Source organism: Lactuca sativa, chromosome 2 (genome assembly GCF_002870075.4).
Source record: "Lactuca sativa cultivar Salinas chromosome 2, Lsat_Salinas_v11, whole genome shotgun sequence".
Taxonomy (NCBI): Eukaryota; Viridiplantae; Streptophyta; class Magnoliopsida; order Asterales; family Asteraceae; genus Lactuca; species Lactuca sativa.
The window spans coordinates 203298709-203318760 of record NC_056624.2 but is presented as its reverse complement, the minus strand read 5'-3'; the positions used below and the strand labels follow the sequence as shown (position 1 = coordinate 203318760).

Sequence of the window (20052 nt, the reverse complement as noted above, 5' to 3'; positions counted from 1 at the left end):
TAAAAAGTGAGTTTTTGATAAAACACTTTTTAGCCTTAGTAATCTAAAGGATACTCGTAGTGCTCGTTAAACCGAGAGTATGTATAAAAAGAACGCCCAAATCTGACTTCATATGAGGAAGTTATGATTTTTCGAAGTTTCAGCTTAGCAATAGACAACTAAAAACTTAAATTTTAGATCGAGTGATTTTTAGCCGACACGACCTAAACAAGAATTGAAGGTCTCGTCAGTAGTAGCAAAACGGTAAAAATTCTGACGAAAACGGACGTCGGATGAAGAAGTTATGAATTTTTAACGAATTTCCTGTCCCGGTCTGTTAAAAATAATAATATAAAAATTAAAGTCAAAATTAGCCGACGAAGTCTAAACGAAAGTTGTAGAGCATAATTTTACCTACGTGTTCATATAAAGAACATAAAAAACAGAGCTCATATGCGAAAGTTATGGATTTTAGAAGTTTTGGTGCGAAAACCGAGAAATTTCGCATATATAGGCTTCACCCGGAAATGCCACGTCACCCTCGCTGCATGCTTGCCATGTATCCGAACTGCTGAGTCACCGGAGGCCAGCTGGCGAGGCGTGTCTCACCCTCCTCCCACCGAAGGTTTGGTCCAATAAGAGGCTGCTTTCGTGTCCGATCTCGGTGTGTCATCAACAACGTGTCCGAATCAAGGAGTTGTCCGAAGCGGTCCAATCAGAAGCCTCCAGCAAGGCCCTCGCATGCGCAGCCCATGTGCGAGCACCTGTGCACCCTCGCCTGCGGACCCCACCTCCCTATCCGACCTTCAGACCCTATAAATAGAAGGGGTATGCGAGCCTTCTCGGGTAGTTTTGGAGTTTTGCCACTTTTAACCCCCTTTTCCATATTTTCTTCATCTTAAAATTCCCCAAATCCCCGGTATCGATTATAACCGCCGGAATACGCCACGAAGTGCCCGAGAAGCCCGGAAAATTTATCTTTTCGGTTTCGAAGCCCGACCCTCACAGAGCCCGGTTTCTCAATAAAACTCCTGGTTTTATTAGAAACGATCGTTTTAGGAAACGAATTGATGCCCGATTTTCATTAAATCAGGTGAGTGTGTAGTTACTTTCACCTTACACATAGATATGAAGTATTTTACATAAAATACGTGCTGTATGGATATATATTGTTTGTTTATTTGAGATGGGTGTTAAAGGAATGATTTATACAGGTTTTTAAATAATTTAAACTGTATATGTATTTTTATCTACGAAAAATGTTGGGTAAAACATGGGTAGATGAAATAGTGGGTGTGATGAAAGGTGAACTGGATAGATGGGATGATCAGTGATAGAGATCATGAGTTGAAAGTGAGTGGTGAAATGAGATCATGAGTTGATAGTGAGGGGTGAAGCCCTTACCCAAACGTGTGGCGTGAGTGGTGCAATATGAGAAAAGCCCTTACCCAAACGTGGGCCCCCATCATTCAGCATAATATGGATGACAACCATGGACTATTCTAGACAGTCTGTGGAACACTAGCAGGGCCGCAACCTATAGGTGTAATGAACTATATGTTCATTTGTTGTACTCTAAAAACCCATTGACATGTATTGCAGGGGGGAATACCTGTAAATAATACTGTCGATAAATGAGAGCTATGGACTTAGCACATGTTGAATAAACCTTGGCAGCTATGGACTTAGTGCCCGTTGTTTAAACCGCGGTGACGAGGTGACTTTGTGTCTATTCCTTAGGATGAATCCTTAGGAAGGAGTGATAGTTGATTCTTAGGGTAAACCCTTAAGAAATAAATAAGATAATGGGGTTGGGGTAATTCGGTTGATTGATTGATGTTTAAGCATATTAAATTATGTATTGTGGGTTGAAAACCCTATATGCTCACCAGGATTCCAAGCCTGACCCACTCAGTTGTTTATATTACAAGTAGAGGACCCCGAGCATAGTCGGATGATGATGATGATGAGTGATTTTGGATTATAGGCCAGTAGTTATAAATAGCTGTTGTAAGGTTTATAATGTCTTGTTTATGCTTTTGATCTATATCGGAACATGACATCCCGAGGTTTTGATATAAAAGGAAATGATATATTTCTTAAAGAAAGGTTTTGACAAACTTTTATCATATTTTGTTTTGGGGACCAATTCTACAACATCTTTTATAAAGATTTATCTGATTTGATTTTAAAAAGCATAAATTAAATCGGTCTTTTCTAGCTAAGAAATTAGGGGATATCACAGCCACCATATCATTCTTGCTGAAAACTCTGTCGATATCTCTTCATCCACATAGAAACAAATCGGGGTTACATCGTCTTCCTTGTTCTTCGTACAAACAATAACCAACGTCTCTAGAGCTCCAGCTCCCCACCGCCACCATCGTTCTTCTTCTCGGACTAAATTAGGGTTTTGTCACCGCCTAGCTTCGTGAAAACCCTAGTCAGATCTATCTCTCTTGTAGTCTTCATGAAAACCCTACACCATCGTTCTTCTTCTCCGACTAAATTAGGGTCTCGTCACCGCCTAGCTTCGTGAAAACCCTAGTCAGATCTATCTCTCTTGTAGTCTTCGTGAAAACCCCACACATATCTACGACCCTCGAGTTACAACGTTGCCAAAATGCTTCAAATCTACATCAAAATGACGCTACCATATGCTATGAACCATCACCTCCAACGAAAGGGCTCATATATGTTGTCGGAAAATCAAGGGATTGGCCAATCGGTTTGTTGCCATTAGAAAGGCTCAAACATGTTTATCACTGGAGGCAACTTGTTCAGATCGAAAACATCCATGGCAGGCGGAGGTAGATCTGGAGAGAAGAGCACGAATCTTCATGTCGACTTTTAGATCTGGAAGCCGCCGCCACCATTGTGATTTTCTGTCGTCGGTAGATGAATGACGACGTAGTAGTCGGTAGTCTCTGTAGAGGCGAAAGTCCAGATCTACGTAGGTATTCCGAAGATTGAAATTGTTTTCTCTGATGTTCCGGAGGAAGTTCTGATGTACGTCCTTTGGATCAATTTGTCGTCGAACGACCACCAGAACAACTCCCCACCAACTCTGGCGAAGCGATGTCGGTTTCCAAAGACGACGATAGTTTCCGGCAGTGATGGTAGCGGTGACGGTGGTTTCCGACAGTGGGGGTTGTTTCCAACAAAGTATTAGAGAGATTAAGAAATTCTAGAGAGATGTGGGTAGGGTGGGGTTTAGGTGTGTTATTAGGTGTAGGCATATTTTTTTTTAATTTTTTGTTTTATTTTGATTAAATAACAATAAATGAAATAAAAAAGAAAATGAAAAAATAAACATGAAGTGCAAAAATGTCATTTTCAAGATTTTTAAAGTTTTTTGGACCAAAACCGCAACAAAATAAAAAGTCTGGACCTCTGGTGCTAGTCAAAGCTTTTTTGGACCAAAGTGCCAATTGTCGACTAACCACATGGACCAATCGTGCAATTTTGTCTTTTAAAATTTGTAACTAAGGTTTTAAAACAATGTTAGTGTTTCGCGATTGACTTTCCACGTGAACCTTGAGAGTTGAGACATATTGACATGGGTTCATAGGAATATATATCCCGGGGTAGTCCGAGATACCCCTAAAAAAATTTAATAATGTAATTTTTTTTGGAATTTTTTTCTTATTGTGTATTAGGCGATTTTTTTAAGATACCCCTTTACTTTGAACCTGTATCCGTCACTAGGGATGAGATTTAGAACCGGAAAACCGGACCGGAACCGAACCGGAACCGGAACCGGACCCGTTAGAACCGGAATATATAGAACCGGGTCCGGTTCCGGGTTTAAAAATTGGCTTTATCCGGGTTCCGGGTAATCCGGGTTTGGGTCCATTGGGTCCGGGTAAACCGGGTCTAAAATCCGGAACCGGTTTTTGGAACCGGAACCACTTTTAGGGCCGAAACCACTTTTTGTGAAACGTTTACAAGATGCATATCTTATTCGTTTCAACTCCAATTGACATACGGTTTTTTCCAACATGTAGTTTAGAGTTTGTACATGATTCTAGACTATAAATTTTTCATTTTTAGTTTTATATTCATTGACTTACAGTCCTCAAAAGTTGAGATACCAAAGTTGAAAGTTTTTAGTTTTTTAGTTTTTTTGTATTCAATGAAAGTTTTAAAGCATGCATATCTAATTCGTTTGAAGTCGGATTGACATGTGGTTTTTTCCAACTTCTAGTCTACAGTATGTACATGAGTTTAGACTATAATTTTGTCATTTTTGGTTTAACATTCAATGATTTACAGTCCTCCGAAGTCGGGATATCAAAACTGAAAATTTTCAACTTTTCAGCTATTTGTTTTTGTACTTTGTATTATGTGAAAATATTAACACAAGTATATCTCATTCGTTTAAATTCGGATTGACATGCGGGTTTTTCCAGAGTGTATTTTAGAGTTTGTACATGATTTTAGACTCTAATTTTGTTAATTGTGGTTTCGTATTCAATAAGTTACAGCCCCCCAAAGTGGGGATATCAATATGAAAATTTTCAAAGTTCAACCCACTAAGCTGTAAGTAATTACCAAAAAATTCCGGTTTTTTCGGGTTTTCCGGGTCTAAACTCACTTTATCCGGTTCCAACCTACCCACTTTGATGTTTCCGGGTTTTCCGGTTCTAGACCCACTTTACCCGGAACCATACCTGGAACCGAACCGGAACCGGTTCCTATATACCGGTCCGGTTTCTGGTTCTATAAAATCCCGTTAACCGGTTCCGGGTTTTCCGGGTCCGGGTCCATCGGGTCCGGGTTTGGACCCACTTTCATCCCTATCCGTCACTACATGGATTGCTCAAATGATGCAGTTTATAATTTTTACAGCAACAAACAGTTTCTTTATATTCAAACATTACACTGTTCAAATTAGTTCGTTAAATGAAAGTGTGATAGACTATTCAATGCGTTCTTGACGTTTTTATCGCGGAAATTACTTGCCGCCGATAAAGACGTTGCTGCTAATACCTTGATTTCTTGTAGTGTTAATTATTACGGAAGTTTCAATTCTCAGGGTTTTTTTTTTTTTTTTTTTTTTTTTTGCTGCAGTTACTCGAGATTCAAAAGAAACATTTTCAAATCGCAAATTCCAATTGTGTGTTGATATGAATGGTTTACGGATCTAGGCATGTTCTCTTCTTCATACTTAATTCCAGATCCAGTTGGGATTGTCATCCTCATTCTTCAATACAATGAACTGGAACATGCTTTTAGACAAAATATTAAATAAAACAACTACATCATATCGTATGGTATATATATATATATATATATATATATATATATATATATATATATATATATATATATATATATATATATATATACTTTTGAAGCATACACTTATACTATATACGTGATAGAATACGTACTATTAACGTTGTATTTAATAATATACGTATACGTAATGCAAAAATTGGTATGTTGATCATAAATTAATTATTAATATTAACAAAATATCTATATTAATTAATTAGGTTGGATCAGATTCAAAGTAATTTATTCATATGATGAAAGAAATTAAATTAAATGAATATATTTAATCAACAGAAATATACCAAACAAACGTGCATTACCGCATATATTTACTTAGAAAAAGAAAAACATTTTCTATGAAATTACGTATTAAAGCGAAAATAGAAAATGTTGAGAAAGAATGAATTGCATGGCGACAACGGAGAAAAGACTTTCAAAGTAGGTTGCATGGCGACATTTGTAGTTTCTCTCCTTTTTCATCACCATATCAGTCAACCAATTTCAAAGTAAGTTGCATGACCCGTATAAAGAAAAAAAAACTGCATCTCTATTATTATAATTTTTGTTAGTCGTTTTTTATTTATATTTGAGGGAAAATTATTTACAAGCCCAACGAAAGATTTTAAATCGTTTAAAAAACCTCAATTATTTATTATCTATTCAAGAAACCCAACGAACTTAACATTTTGTCTAAAAAGGCCGAACGAAGTTTCTAAACTATAAAAAAATCTCAATCATATTTTATCTGTTCAAAAATTTAAGTTTGTTGAGTTTTTTTGAACATAAAAAACATAATTGTGTTTTTTTTGAACGATTTAGAAACTTCGTTAAACTCGTAAATCATTTTCCTATATTTGAATGTCAATTTGGGAATTGCATGCTAAACCTAGAATTGTTATTTATTCTTTTATTTTACTATATTTTATCATGAATCTCTTTTCCATTCATGAAATTTATTGCAATTTCATATCTATTAATTTTGCATCAAAAGACAATATTGTTCTCTTGATAATTGAAGGTTTCAGATTGTCAAGAAATGATAGTACTTAGAAGCGAGACTTTTCAACGCAAAATTGAAATAAGAAGGAAATTTCATCCACCATAACGAAAAGCTAGCCTACGTGGAGTCGCAGCCAACCAATCACATACTAAAAACTTTGACTATGACCGGAAAACAGACCATCTTTTACATGCCCCTTTTGTATTACGATAGCAACAACCATTAATATATATATATATATATATATATATATATATATTCAAATGAAGATATTAAATAAATTGAAATTGTAAACTTTATGTTTATATGTTATTATTCTGTTATAAATTTTTTATAAACTTCTTTTATATTATTATTGAACAATAAAATTATAAAAAAATATGCTATAATATTCACATTAGATTAATGTATGAATAATCATAAGTTAATATTCATAATAAAATTTACTACAATACTATATATATATATATATATATATATATATATATATATATATATATATATATATATATATATATATATATATATATATATATATAATTCATAAATTAATCAAGAATGAATATTAACATATGATTATTTATATATTTATATCAGAATAATAATATAAAAATAATATTTTCACCTTATTTTTGTTTTAAATCACTACATGAATTCAAATTTCATGCCTTGTTAAAAGATAAAATCGCCTATTTTCTGAATATTTGTTCGACAATAACTTGATCCTAGATGATTTTGGGTTTTTACTTTTTAATGCCTACGATTTTTAGGTGCATCTAATAATATGAATATATCTAAATAGAAGAATAAAAAAAGTAGGAAAATAGCTAGAAAACTCCCACCAACTACCACTCTTGTTTACATTAGCAGCCGTTGAATAGGAGCAGGCCAAATCCAACTACTTCTCTTTGCTTTCCTTTCAGGCCTACATCGCCATCGTGAACATCCCAACCGTTGATACTTCATCAGAAATAATCAACGACCATGATTAATCCTCAACCAACCCACCTCCACTTGCCTTGCATTGTGCTTACCTACTTTTACATCTTTCATTACAATTTGCACACACACACAGCAGTTTCCTTCTATATAAACCACAACTCTCATCTACCAATGACTCAACACATTGCTAGCCATTCAATCCTTTCATCCTCCACCTATATATACATTATACACAGACACTCACACACTCAAGAACACTAACAGACACTATACAAGAGGTAGCTAGATCGATCCAAAGTACAGTTGCATTAATGGAGAACGGGCATGTAAATGGAGTGGCGACCGAGTTCTGCATTAAAGATCCCTTGAACTGGGGAGTTGCAGCGGAGGCATTGAAGGGGAGCCACCTTGATGAGGTGAAGAGAATGGTGAAGGAGTTCAGGAAGCCTGTTGTGAAGCTCGGAGGAGAGACGTTGACGGTGTCTCAGGTGGCGGGTATTGCTGCTGCCGGTGATAGCTCCACTGTGAAGGTGGAGCTGTCGGAGACTGCTAGGGCTGGAGTGAAAGCGAGTAGTGATTGGGTGATGGAGAGCATGAACAAAGGGACTGATAGTTATGGAGTCACCACCGGGTTTGGAGCCACCTCTCACCGGAGGACCAAGCAAGGCGGTGCTCTTCAGAAGGAGCTCATTAGGTAAAATCTTAAACTTTTAAACTCATAATATATATTCCAACCAAATTCATTGATAATAACTTAGTATATTTTTTTGCAGTAGTGTCTAATTTAATTTAAAAACGTATGCTATTCTTAAAATTACTGTATTCTTCATTTTAAAACTTAAAATAAATAAAATGTCTCGTTTTCTATATAATAAGAGCTTATAACACAAATTTAATACTTGTATAAAATATCAAAGAAATTGGTATGCCACATAAACATCTTACCGATTTATTAAGTCTGTTGATTATATTATTTATGGGTTTAAAACTTAATTATGATATGCTATGGGCATTTTTTTATATAAATATCACTGACTTAATTCTAAACCAAGGTTAACAAAGTTTTTACATTTTACATAGAATTTTGTTAGTTATTATTCAAATATTTGATATTTATAATATATGACATATAAGCTATATATATATATATATATATATATATATATATATATATATATATATAATATATATATATATATATATATATATATATATATATATATATATATATATATATCATATATGGATTATATACATGAGCGGTTTGCAAAGCTTTCTCTTTTTAGTATTTTACTAGACTACTTGATAATAACTTTTCCTAAAAAATATCTCACAATGATTAATCTGCACTGTCTTGAAATCAATGGATTTATGTTAGGAAAAAAGAATATTGGCGAATAAATAAAACAAAAAACAAAAAACAAAAATTGGGGTTAGGTGGGATGTGTGTGATAGCTATAAATATTTTAAAGTTATAAATAAATAGACGCTCGAGCAATCAAAATACATATATACATTAAAGGCGAGTGTGTCACGATCAAATTTTGGTTGTTAACTTTTCAAGAAAAGAGACATGTTTAACCAATAAATGAAAGTTATTAATTTATACCGTTGAAAATACATTTGTACGTTTGGTTGTAGTAAAAAAAAAATAAAGAACAGTTAATATAAAATAAGATTAGAATTATAATAACTAGTGTAACGGATTTAAGTATATTTTCCTTCAGTTTCTACCAAATTATCGATATGTAATTATTCTGCTTAAACTCCTAATTTGGTATAAATTTGTTACTAAATTACTTATATTAACTTCATATCTTCAGATTCTTAAACGCCGGAATCTTTGGCAACGGAACGGAATCAAGCCACACCCTTCCGCATTCAGCAACCAGAGCCGCCATGCTCGTAAGAATCAACACCCTCCTCCAGGGTTACTCCGGTATCCGTTTTGAGATATTGGAAGCCATAACTAAGTTCCTCAACACCAACGTCACCCCTTGCTTACCCCTCCGAGGCACAATCACCGCCTCCGGCGACCTTGTCCCATTGTCTTACATCGCCGGACTTCTCACCGGTCGCCCCAACTCCAAAGCTGTGGGCCCCAACGGTGAAATCCTCAACGCTGAAAAAGCCTTCAACCTCGCCGGAGTTACTGGTGGGTTCTTCGAGCTACAACCTAAAGAAGGTCTAGCACTTGTCAATGGCACCGCCGTCGGATCGGGCATGGCTTCCATGGTCCTCTTCGAAGCTAATGTGCTTGCATTGTTGTCGGAAGTTTTGTCGGCTATCTTCGCGGAGGTTATGCAAGGGAAACCAGAGTTTACAGATCACTTGACACACAAACTGAAGCATCACCCTGGCCAGATCGAAGCTGCAGCGATAATGGAATACATTTTAGATGGAAGTGATTATGTTAAGGCAGCACAGAAGGTCCATGAAATGGACCCTTTACAGAAACCCAAACAAGATCGATATGCTCTAAGGACTTCACCACAATGGTTGGGGCCACATATCGAGGTCATCCGATCATCTACTAAAATGATCGAGAGAGAGATCAACTCCGTCAACGACAACCCTCTGATCGATGTTTCCCGGAACAAGGCCTTACACGGTGGTAACTTCCAAGGAACTCCTATTGGAGTTTCCATGGACAACACACGTTTAGCCATTGCCTCCATCGGAAAACTCATGTTTGCTCAATTCTCCGAACTCGTAAACGACTTCTACAACAATGGGTTACCTTCGAATCTTTCAGGCGGACGAAACCCTAGCTTGGATTATGGATTCAAAGGTGGAGAAATTGCCATGGCTTCATACTGTTCCGAACTCCAGTTTCTTGCAAATCCGGTGACAAACCATGTCCAAAGTGCTGAACAACACAACCAAGACGTAAACTCTTTGGGGTTGATTTCAGCAAGAAAAACAGCTGAAGCTGTAGAAATCTTGAAGCTCATGTCATCTACATACTTGGTAGCTCTATGCCAATCCATTGACTTGAGACATTTGGAAGAGAACATGAAATCCACAGTGAAGAACACAGTTAGCCAAGTAGCCAAAAAGGTCCTAACCATGGGTGTCAACGGCGAGCTCCACCCCTCAAGATTCTGTGAAAAGGACTTGCTTCGAGTAGTTGATAGGGAGTACGTGTTTGCGTACATCGACGACCCTTGCAGCGCCACTTATCCATTGATGCAGAAGCTTCGACAAGTTCTTGTAGACCATGCTTTAAACAATGGCGAAACTGAGAAGAACACTGGCACTTCAATCTTCCAAAAGATCAGTGCTTTTGAAGACGAATTGAAAGCCATTTTGCCCAAAGAAGTCGAGGGTGTAAGAATCGCATATGAGGATGATACATTGACAATCCCAAACAGAATCAAGGCTTGTAGATCATACCCATTATATAGGTTTGTAAGGGAAGAGCTCGGAAGTGGGTTCTTAACAGGTGAGAAGGTGACGTCACCAGGGGAGGAATTCGATAAGGTGTTCACGGCAATGTGCAAAGGCCAACTCATTGATCCCTTGTTGGAGTGTGTTCAAGGTTGGGATGGTGTTCCTCTTCCAATCTCTTAGAAGTAAATGAGAGTATTTGTTTGCAATATTGTGTTTGAAACCTTTTTCTTTTTCGTTTTTTTTTCATCCTTTTTGAATTCTTTAAATGCTTTCATTGGAATTTCAAGGTTCGAATTTGTACCTTATGTTCTTGTTGATGAGTCATCAATGACTTTTACTATAATGTATATTATTTATGGTTATGAACTTATTAGAATAAATCACTCATTATGATCTTATTATTCATTTTAGACAAAATTTCACAGTTGTTTCCTGTGTTTTTCCAAAAGTCAGCATGCATGGTCATAACAACTATGAAAAATGCTATGCTTGATTGTTTGGTGCCTGTAATTTCAAAAACATTGCCCGCTTATTCCTTTTTGGTCACTTCGTTTATTTTTAATCGTTAGGCCACATCACATGCACTCACGTGTACAATGAAAAATATTCCTTTCGTCCAATAATAATTGAGCATGTAAAGAATTTGTTTTAATTTGAAGTCATGGTGTTTGACCATTTAGATTATTCTTTGAAGTAAAACTAATTTCACATGCATAACAACTCTTTAATTAAATAATAGTTTGTACGCTTCCACCATTCACACCATAATTCTATATTATAAAAATAGTTTAAATAAAAAAATGTTCATATTGTGTGTGATTTCACCTACTACCCTTTAACTAAAAGTTAATAATGACCATAAAATATGGGAATTGTCGTTACCAACTGCATGGTCGTGCAAATCACGTCATATATTATATGTTTAATATTTTTCAGTACTAGTAATTACAGGGTTCGGTATAGTATGATTTAGAATCAAAATTGCAAACCGTGCTTTATATATAGTTTGAGTTTTTCAGAAATTACATATATAAACCATCGTGAAAATTCTTAATCATTATGGATATGCGTTGAAATTTGATGCAGTGTAGACGTTTTTTGCAGTTTAATAAACACGAGTACTTCAATTTAGCTTATAGATGTTTTATTACTTATGTTTATTTATTGTTTAGAAGTTATTTTTGTCTTCCTGGTACTACGATATAACTTTGTTTCGTGATCAGGTAACTTTATTTTGGGTGTACGGATTTTATTGTTGGATTCTTGCGTGACTTAATTTGTTAGGATGGCGGACAAAGGTTTTTCGGGTTATAGAGATATCAAGGGGGAATTGATTTCTTTCTATAGGAGAAAGGAGGTCATAATATTGGGGGAAACGTTTTTTATATCGTCTAGGATCATTTATGATTCAGTGTAACCCTATAATCATCATACTATACTTATAAATGAAATATTTTTCTTTAAATCTCATTCATTTGAAACCCCTACAAAAATTTGCAAAAACGTCATGCATTTAAAACTTATTATTTTAATGAATACAACTTAAAAGTCTTTTAATAATGATTAACAATTCAAAGATTTTATAACTTATATAATATATTTATTAAACAATTAATCGATAGTCTGCTATAAAAAGACCAATCTATTTGAATAGATATACAAATACAAATTACATACAAAATTCACAAAGAAAACAAGTTTAAAAGTTTTTATGTTGGTTTGAGGGTTTTTGACCATTTTTCGAACCATGTTATTATGTTAAAGTTTTTACTTTATAAGTTTGTTATATACTAATTCGTTTTTATATTTTCTTGGTTTAAGTATTCTTTTAAAAATATCATTGTATGTTTTGGTTGAAATTTTAATATAAATTAGATTAGATTCATGTTATCGATCATATATTATGGGAGGTGATATATACATATATATATATATATATATATATATATATATATATATATATATAATATTTAATTAACTATTGTATACATGTTTTTATGTTCGTGTTGCTTCAAAACAATAATTAATTAAAAATCATGGATATGTCATATTATCCATATTATCCATGCAAGTTTCTTTTAAAATGCAAATTGTCTATATTATCACTTTATAATTTAGTATATGTTTAAAATTTCAATTATAATAATAAGTGCTTTTTAAAAGTTTCTTTCGTTTATTAATAATAATAAGCGGTTTTAAAATTAATGAACAATAATTATAAATAATAAAATCAAATTATAAAAATCATAGATATGTCATATTATCCATGCAAGTCTCTTTTGAAATGCAAATTGTCTATCTTATCATTTAATTATTTAATATATGTTTTACATTTTAATAATAATATTAAGTGTTTCTTAAAAGTATTCTTAAACTTATTATTAATAATAAGTGGTTTAAAATTAATGAATAATAATTTTAAATGATAATAACATCAAATTATAAATTACATTTAGCTACAAATAAACTGTATTTTAAATGAATATTATTATTGAAATTAGAAAATGGTTGCATAAGTAAAAATGTATTTAATCAGTCATAATAATTGTTAAAAATAATACTAAATAGATATTTATATTTCATTCTATTAATGAGGAAGATGAGTTGATATCAATGAATATTATTGTTCAAAATAATTGAGATTATATATATATATATATATATATATATATATATATATATATATATATATATATATATATATATATATATATATATATATATATATATATATAAAATTAGTGTAAAAATATCATCTCAAAGTTAATGTCAATAACATAACCATTTTAAACATATGTTTTCCAATATTTTAACAATATATTTTTAACGTGTACTGCGCAACGCGCCGAAATTCGTCTAATTCTATATAATTACAACTAGTTTCTCATACCTTTTTCTAAGGAATTTCTCTCCATGTATGGGGGTTAGAGAACTTCAAGATCTTTGTGACAAATACAATATGGTGTCCGATGTTTTCATCACTTCTAGGAGGGAAGTCTAGGCTTGGAAAAATGTTTGGTGCCATGTGATTCATAAATGTGGATAAGGTGGATCGTTGGATTACTAAAAATTCTCTATGATCAAATTTAACTACTTTAAATTCCTCATATGAAAAATCTCATTCCCATTAATATCATACTTTGGAACTACTTTTCTTTTCTTAAAGTCATCAATTGATGGTTCAAATAGTCACAAGATATCTGGCATATACCTTTGATTTTTAACTTTATGGGGGTCGTTTATTGTAGTTTTTTATGACATTAAGTGTAGGGGTAGGGTTTTGGGACATGAACCTTAGGCCTAGTTGGGATTGTGGTCCTATTTACACGACCAAATTTGCTACATGTTTAAGCCTTATACTTAAATTTTAGCTCCACTTCTAGGTCTAGCAAGCACACATCTAAATATGTCCAATAGGGATGAAGATTCACCATATTTGAGATATCTAGTTTTAGCACCCCCTAAGAATCGAGCAACGTCATATTCTTCATTTTCTACCACATCGCACTACATCTTAAGCCGATCAAACTTGTGGATGACTTTGTTGATCAAGATGGTTTTTGGGACATATTGTGATATTCTAAGAAAGCTTATTGGTGATGATTTTGAGGCAAACAATCATTCTTCATTAAATGTGATACTAAATGATGCCCAAATGCTCGGATTGAATGGTCAAATACAACCAACATAAACATAAAAAGCAAAAGATAATAATCTAAACTAATTCTTAATTCATAAACAAACTTTGTCTAAAAGAAAGAAAACTAGATACTTTTACGGAGAAGAATATAAGCTTCACTCCTTAATCCTTGGAAAATAGACTCTCCAAAAGTAAAAAAAAACTTAGTTTTAAGCCCCTAAACAATCATGAATGCCCGAAAAACGTCATACGCTATGGCCAAGCTATGAGTTTTGTTAATTGGCCCGTTTCAGTTAACTTAAGTGACTTTCAAGTGACTTTCATCCAATTCTGAGACTTTCACATCACTTCGACATATTTTATGTTGATGTCATCCCACTTCTATGCCTACTAGTGCCAAAAGCCTCAACACATGCATTCACACCTGTAACATTTGCTTCTTCTTTGCATACATGATCCTTGAGATCCACACTACAAGACTCACAAAAGCATCTTACGCTACATACAGGGTGTAACATCATCATTATAGGCCTAGATGTTTTGTGTTTTTTAGTATAGTTTAAAATTAAAATAATAATAATAATAAATTATAAATTAAAATAAGATAATTAAATGAAAAGATGATAAATAATATGTTTTATCAATTTGGGAAATAGATTATATAATTAATTTAGAATATATGGAAAATTGGCTAAAACATGTTAAATTAGGGTTAATCTTGCAAATTAGGAAAAAACCTAGTATTTGACCAAGGCTTAATATAAATAACCTTAGTGGGACCAAATAGTTAGATACTCTCTCCGTCCCGTATTTATTGTCTATTTTTTACTTTTGAAGTCTTTATTTTTCAGTTTTAAGCTTAAATATTTTTATTTGTGTTATATATTACTTGATGAAACTTGTGACAATGAAAACACATTTAAAACACAATCCATTCATATATTTTTCATCAAATATTATATATTAAAAATAAAAATATTTAAGATCAAAGTTGAAAAATAGAGACTTTAAAAGTCAAAAGTAGACAATAAATATAGACAGAGGGAGTACATTTTCGGAGTGGTACTAGTCAAATAGATAAGTAAATTCAAGAGTGGCTAGTTAATTATGATCTATTAGTGGCCAAAGTAAGGAAATGAAGAGTTGTGGACATTAATTGACCAAATGCATAAGTGAAAAGCTAGTCATCCCTTCTCTCCCCCATATGAATTAAAATCACAGTCTAGAGATATTGAAAGTAATTCATGGTGAATATAAGAGCTTGAGAGGAAATATAGTGTAACACCCCAATTTTCAAATATCCATTAAATGCAAAATAATCGTTCCAACATCTCCCAAGATCAATTCTGAACTTACTCATACTAAATTACTACGGAAGCAAAATAAAATAAAATAAAATCTTCTTGAACAACTTCGAGAGTTACGTCTTTACGGAACTCCTTTGTTGTCTTGTTGATAAATCCTTCTCCTTGGCCTTCCTACTTCCACTTGCTAAATAGTTTCATGGGTGGCGCACATTTAAAGTTTCTAAATGGGTAAGCCTAGGGCCTAGTGATTTCGTGTTGCACATACATGTCCATCACTTAAAAAAAATAGTTTTATCATATATGTTCAATAAATCATATAACAAAACATATTACTCGACGACATAATTTAAGGGAACGATTAATTATCCAGAGAAATAGTGGAAGGTTCATTTCCCTTCACCTTGAGACAACTTATCATCCATTGTACTCAAGTATTTTAAATATCCAGGGAAATGAGTATAATTCTCAATTCTCATCCCTGCCGATCACACACATCCGTCATGCTCACGACGATTAAACACCCACCCGTTTTCACTAAACATGTCACCCAAAAAAAACGCACAATAGATAAACAACTTAAAATAACATTTGCATACAACCATACTTATCATAAAACATACTGTTAATAAATAATGAAAAAACACATATAAACCACATGATAAACATTTATGTGCGAGCAACCACAGAACACGAAAAAAAAAATTCACCTTGCAGTTGTTAAGACTTAACCGAATCTTGTTGCGCTACACGGACCCTATATTCCACCAACAAAGTTTTTTCTAAAACAATGATCCTAGAAAATTATTATACTATGTGTTTATTTCGGTTCAACCATCCATATGTTTATAAATATCAATTTACATTAATTACAATGTTTATAACAACGTTTTTGAAAATAATATTTCTTCTTAAAAAATAATACTCTAAAGTAAATATATTTTAAAGTGTTATATAAAATTTCCAAGAAAACATGTTTACACGAAAAACATAAAAATGTAGGGTTTAAACTAAAATTTAATACTCTCTACAACTTTTTGAAAAATACCAAATTAATAGAGTTCAAGGGCTAAAACTGAAATATTTTATTTTCCTTGAATATGTACTGAAATAAATAAAACTGAAAATTCGTGGACTAAAACTTTACTTTCAAAAAAATGAAAATAATAAATAGTTGGAGGCAAAATTGTTACAGTGGGTCTCGTACTTTCACCATCCACTTCTTCTCAAGTTGACCAATTAAATTAATCTTTGTAAAAATATAAATTCTTTTTAAAGTATAACAAATAAAATATACATGCCGTCCGAAATCACTTTCTAGTTTCTTCTTCTTAAACGTACTGAAGCTTCGATTTCACTAAATATAATATCAATTAATTTTATAAAAATACCACCATATATCTCCACCTTTTACTAATCAATTATCCATAAACAAGTATCAAAATCATGCTCAAAACAATATGGATTCAAACTAATATTGGAAAATCGTTCCCTAATAATCAATGTCAAATTACTACTGCTTAAGTCGAATTGAAACAAGAGATTGAACCAAAATATGTTTTGCATGTATCCGAATTCATCTAAACAACTATATCAAGCTTTAATCGAACAAACATACCTTAATTTCTAGAGAACCCCAAAAATCTTCAAAACCTTCTACCTCTGATTTCTCATTCGAATCTTAGTCATTTCTTACAATTCCAATGGGGTTTAGCTCGATTTCTCAAGCTCTTTATAATGCCTAAGGCCTTGGACGTTATAAACCCTTCAAATGCTCGAATTTATTTCTTCTATTGAAGGTGACGGGTTTTATGATTAAGCCTCATTATTATTATTATTAATTAAACTCAATTACTCATAATTAATCACTCATCATATTATTTTAATAACATAGTAAAATTATATATATTTATACTTTTTTTTTTGATTTATCACATCTAGAGGTACAATTAAAGAGCAACTAAAGTGGAGAAGCATTGATTTCACTAGAAAGGCATTGGAAGGTATAATTTCTCTTCATCTTCTCCACAATCAATCTAGAGTTTGGGTGAAAACCCCTAAATACGAAAACCACTTTATTAGGATTGTTTTAGTAATTATTCAGATGAGTTTTAGTTAGCATATCACTAGTATACTCCTACTTTTCTCATTCAAGGCTTAAAATTGAGTTATGATGATTTGTTTAAAGCTTCAAAACTTCATCAATAATTGATTTTGGATTTGAGCATAGTTTTATGAAATAAAACATTGATTTGTACATAAATGATGTTTCTAAACAAAACTTAAAGTCAAGGAATCCATTAGTGACTTGGAATTGAACTTATGGATGTGTTTTGGGAGATTTTGCTTAGACTTGGTGTTTCAATGATAATTTCAGCTTCACTTGTAATTGATCTATCATTTAAGCTCTTACAACCCTTTTAAACATCATGAAGTTAATTCATCAAGTCAAAATAAAGTGCATAGAAGTTAAAAGAGTTTTGAGTAGTCAAATGGTTATATTATCTCGCTTAAACTACAAATCATTATATATATATATATATATATATATATATATATATATATATATATGATTTTGCAACTTGATTTGAACATCGTTGATTCAATGGAAGTCACTTAGAAACTAGGTGAATGATTCTTTAAGTCAAATGAGAATTTATACTTAACTCGAAGGTTTGATGCTTGGTGTAAGTTCAATCAAAATTCCAAGTTGTTAAGTTACTTAAATCATTGAGATATGAATGAGTTAAGATAGATTGGATAAGTGATAAGTGTTTGTATACAATTAGGATAATTAGAGATTTTTTTGGGAATTGGAATTAGGCATAAAACCTTGCATTTTCATGAAGAAAATACACACAAGATTAGTGCAGTGGAATAAACGGCTAAATCCTATGTGTAGGTGTATCCTAGGACCTACGTTTTACTAATTAGAGCCACCTACATTAAATTTAACTAAAGAAGGATATAAAAGCACTAACCTCTTGATCTTTTGATTGAGACCATGTAATTGTCAACTCTTACGAATGATGAAGGACCTAACCGTTAATGCCTTTAATGTAGTCAGACCCAAGACTCCAAGAAGCAAAATAAACAAAAACCGTTTTGGAAGGGTATTTCAAAAATTCCATAACCTAAGAGAGAGAAGTTATATATTTCAAATTAAGAGTATACATACATATATATATATATATATATATATATATATATATATATATTATAGATGTCGGGTTATGATGGACTTCATATCCCTCCTCCTCCTCCTCCCATCAACTAAAACTTCTCACTTATTTCTGCTTTCCAAAGAGAGAAACTCACTGGTGGGGATAATTATCTCAATTGGATGAGAAATATGAGGAGCTCTTTATGGTATGATAATCATGAATACGTGCTTGATGATCCAATTCAAGAAATCGATGATCACTCAATTGATGAAGAAAAGGCCAACCATGTCAAACATGTTGATGAATCAAATAAGGTCTCTCGCATTATGAAAGTCGTCATGTCCTCGGATCTCTAAAAGATATTTGAAAACACTTGGGGGTATGAAATGAACTTGCAATTGGCTAAAATGTTTCACCAAAGATCAAGACAAGAACAATTCGAAGTCGCCAAATCCATAACATCATGAAAACTAAAAAAAAGTTGGTTATGTGTGTACTCTTGTTCAACTGATGAAGAGCTAGATTAACAGACTCGAGATCCCCGATGTTGTCTTTGACAAGAACCTCACAGTGGATTTCGTGTTTGTTCTCTTCCAAGTTCATATGATAATTTTATCATAAGTTGTTATTTAAATAGTATGGACAAGACATTGATAGAGCTCAACAGTCTCCTCCAGATGTTGAATCAAACATAAAGAAAGTTCATGGTGTGCCAACAAATCCATTCCTTACCATCTAAATTGTCAGTGGACACAAGATAAAGAATTTAAATCCTAAGTGGAAAAGGAAAGCAGTGGCTTTACATTTCTAAAGTGGGATTAATGCTTAAGGAGATTGGACATATCCACTTGTGAGCAATCCTAAAGAAGCATTGTGTTTCTATTATGGTGTCAAGGGGCATTGGAAACGGAGCTACCACAAGCACTTGAAGGATCTCAAGAATGGTAAGGTTCAAGCGACCGAGTCTAGTTCAGGTACTTATATGATCGAATTTGTAACACCCTCAATCTCTAACATCTATTCTGTAAGGGTTATCAAAATTTAATTTACAATTACAGAAAATATACTCAAAATTTATAACTTTTTAAATCCCAGTTTAAATCAGTTGAGCACATTATAAATTTATCTCTATATAAAAGAAGAATACAAAATAGTATCCTACTATTTAAATCTTGATCATGTGCTACTGTCTTCTCTTCTAGTACCATGGCTGCTGACACTCGTACCTGCAAAACATAAAATCTGCACTACATCAGACACTAGGTCTGGTGTGTTATTCTCCTATCTTTTATCACTTTCCTTATTATGATTAATACTCATCCTCATAGTTATTCCTACAGCTCATCTCAT

At 32.9% G+C, this 20052-nt stretch overlaps 1 protein-coding gene across 1 annotated transcript; it reads left to right on the top strand.

Annotated features, from left to right (window-relative positions):
• The first annotated feature begins 7373 nt into the window (after positions 1-7373).
• LOC111916377 (phenylalanine ammonia-lyase) lies at positions 7374-10992 on the top strand. Its single transcript, XM_023912046.2, has 2 exons — positions 7374-7895; positions 9025-10992. Exons 1-2 carry the CDS (start codon positions 7513-7515, stop codon positions 10772-10774), a joined length of 2133 nt encoding a protein of 710 aa, XP_023767814.1. The 5' UTR covers positions 7374-7512; the 3' UTR covers positions 10775-10992.
• Positions 10993-20052: the final 9060 nt, after the last annotated feature.

Coding starts and splice junctions, on each gene's coding strand:
- LOC111916377 (XM_023912046.2), top strand. CDS start 7,513: ATGGAGAACGGGCATGTAAATGGAGTGGCGACCGAGTTCTGCATTAAA. Junction 7,896..9,024: donor CTTCAGAAGGAGCTCATTAG/GTAAAATCTTAA, acceptor TCATATCTTCAG/ATTCTTAAACGCCGGAATCT.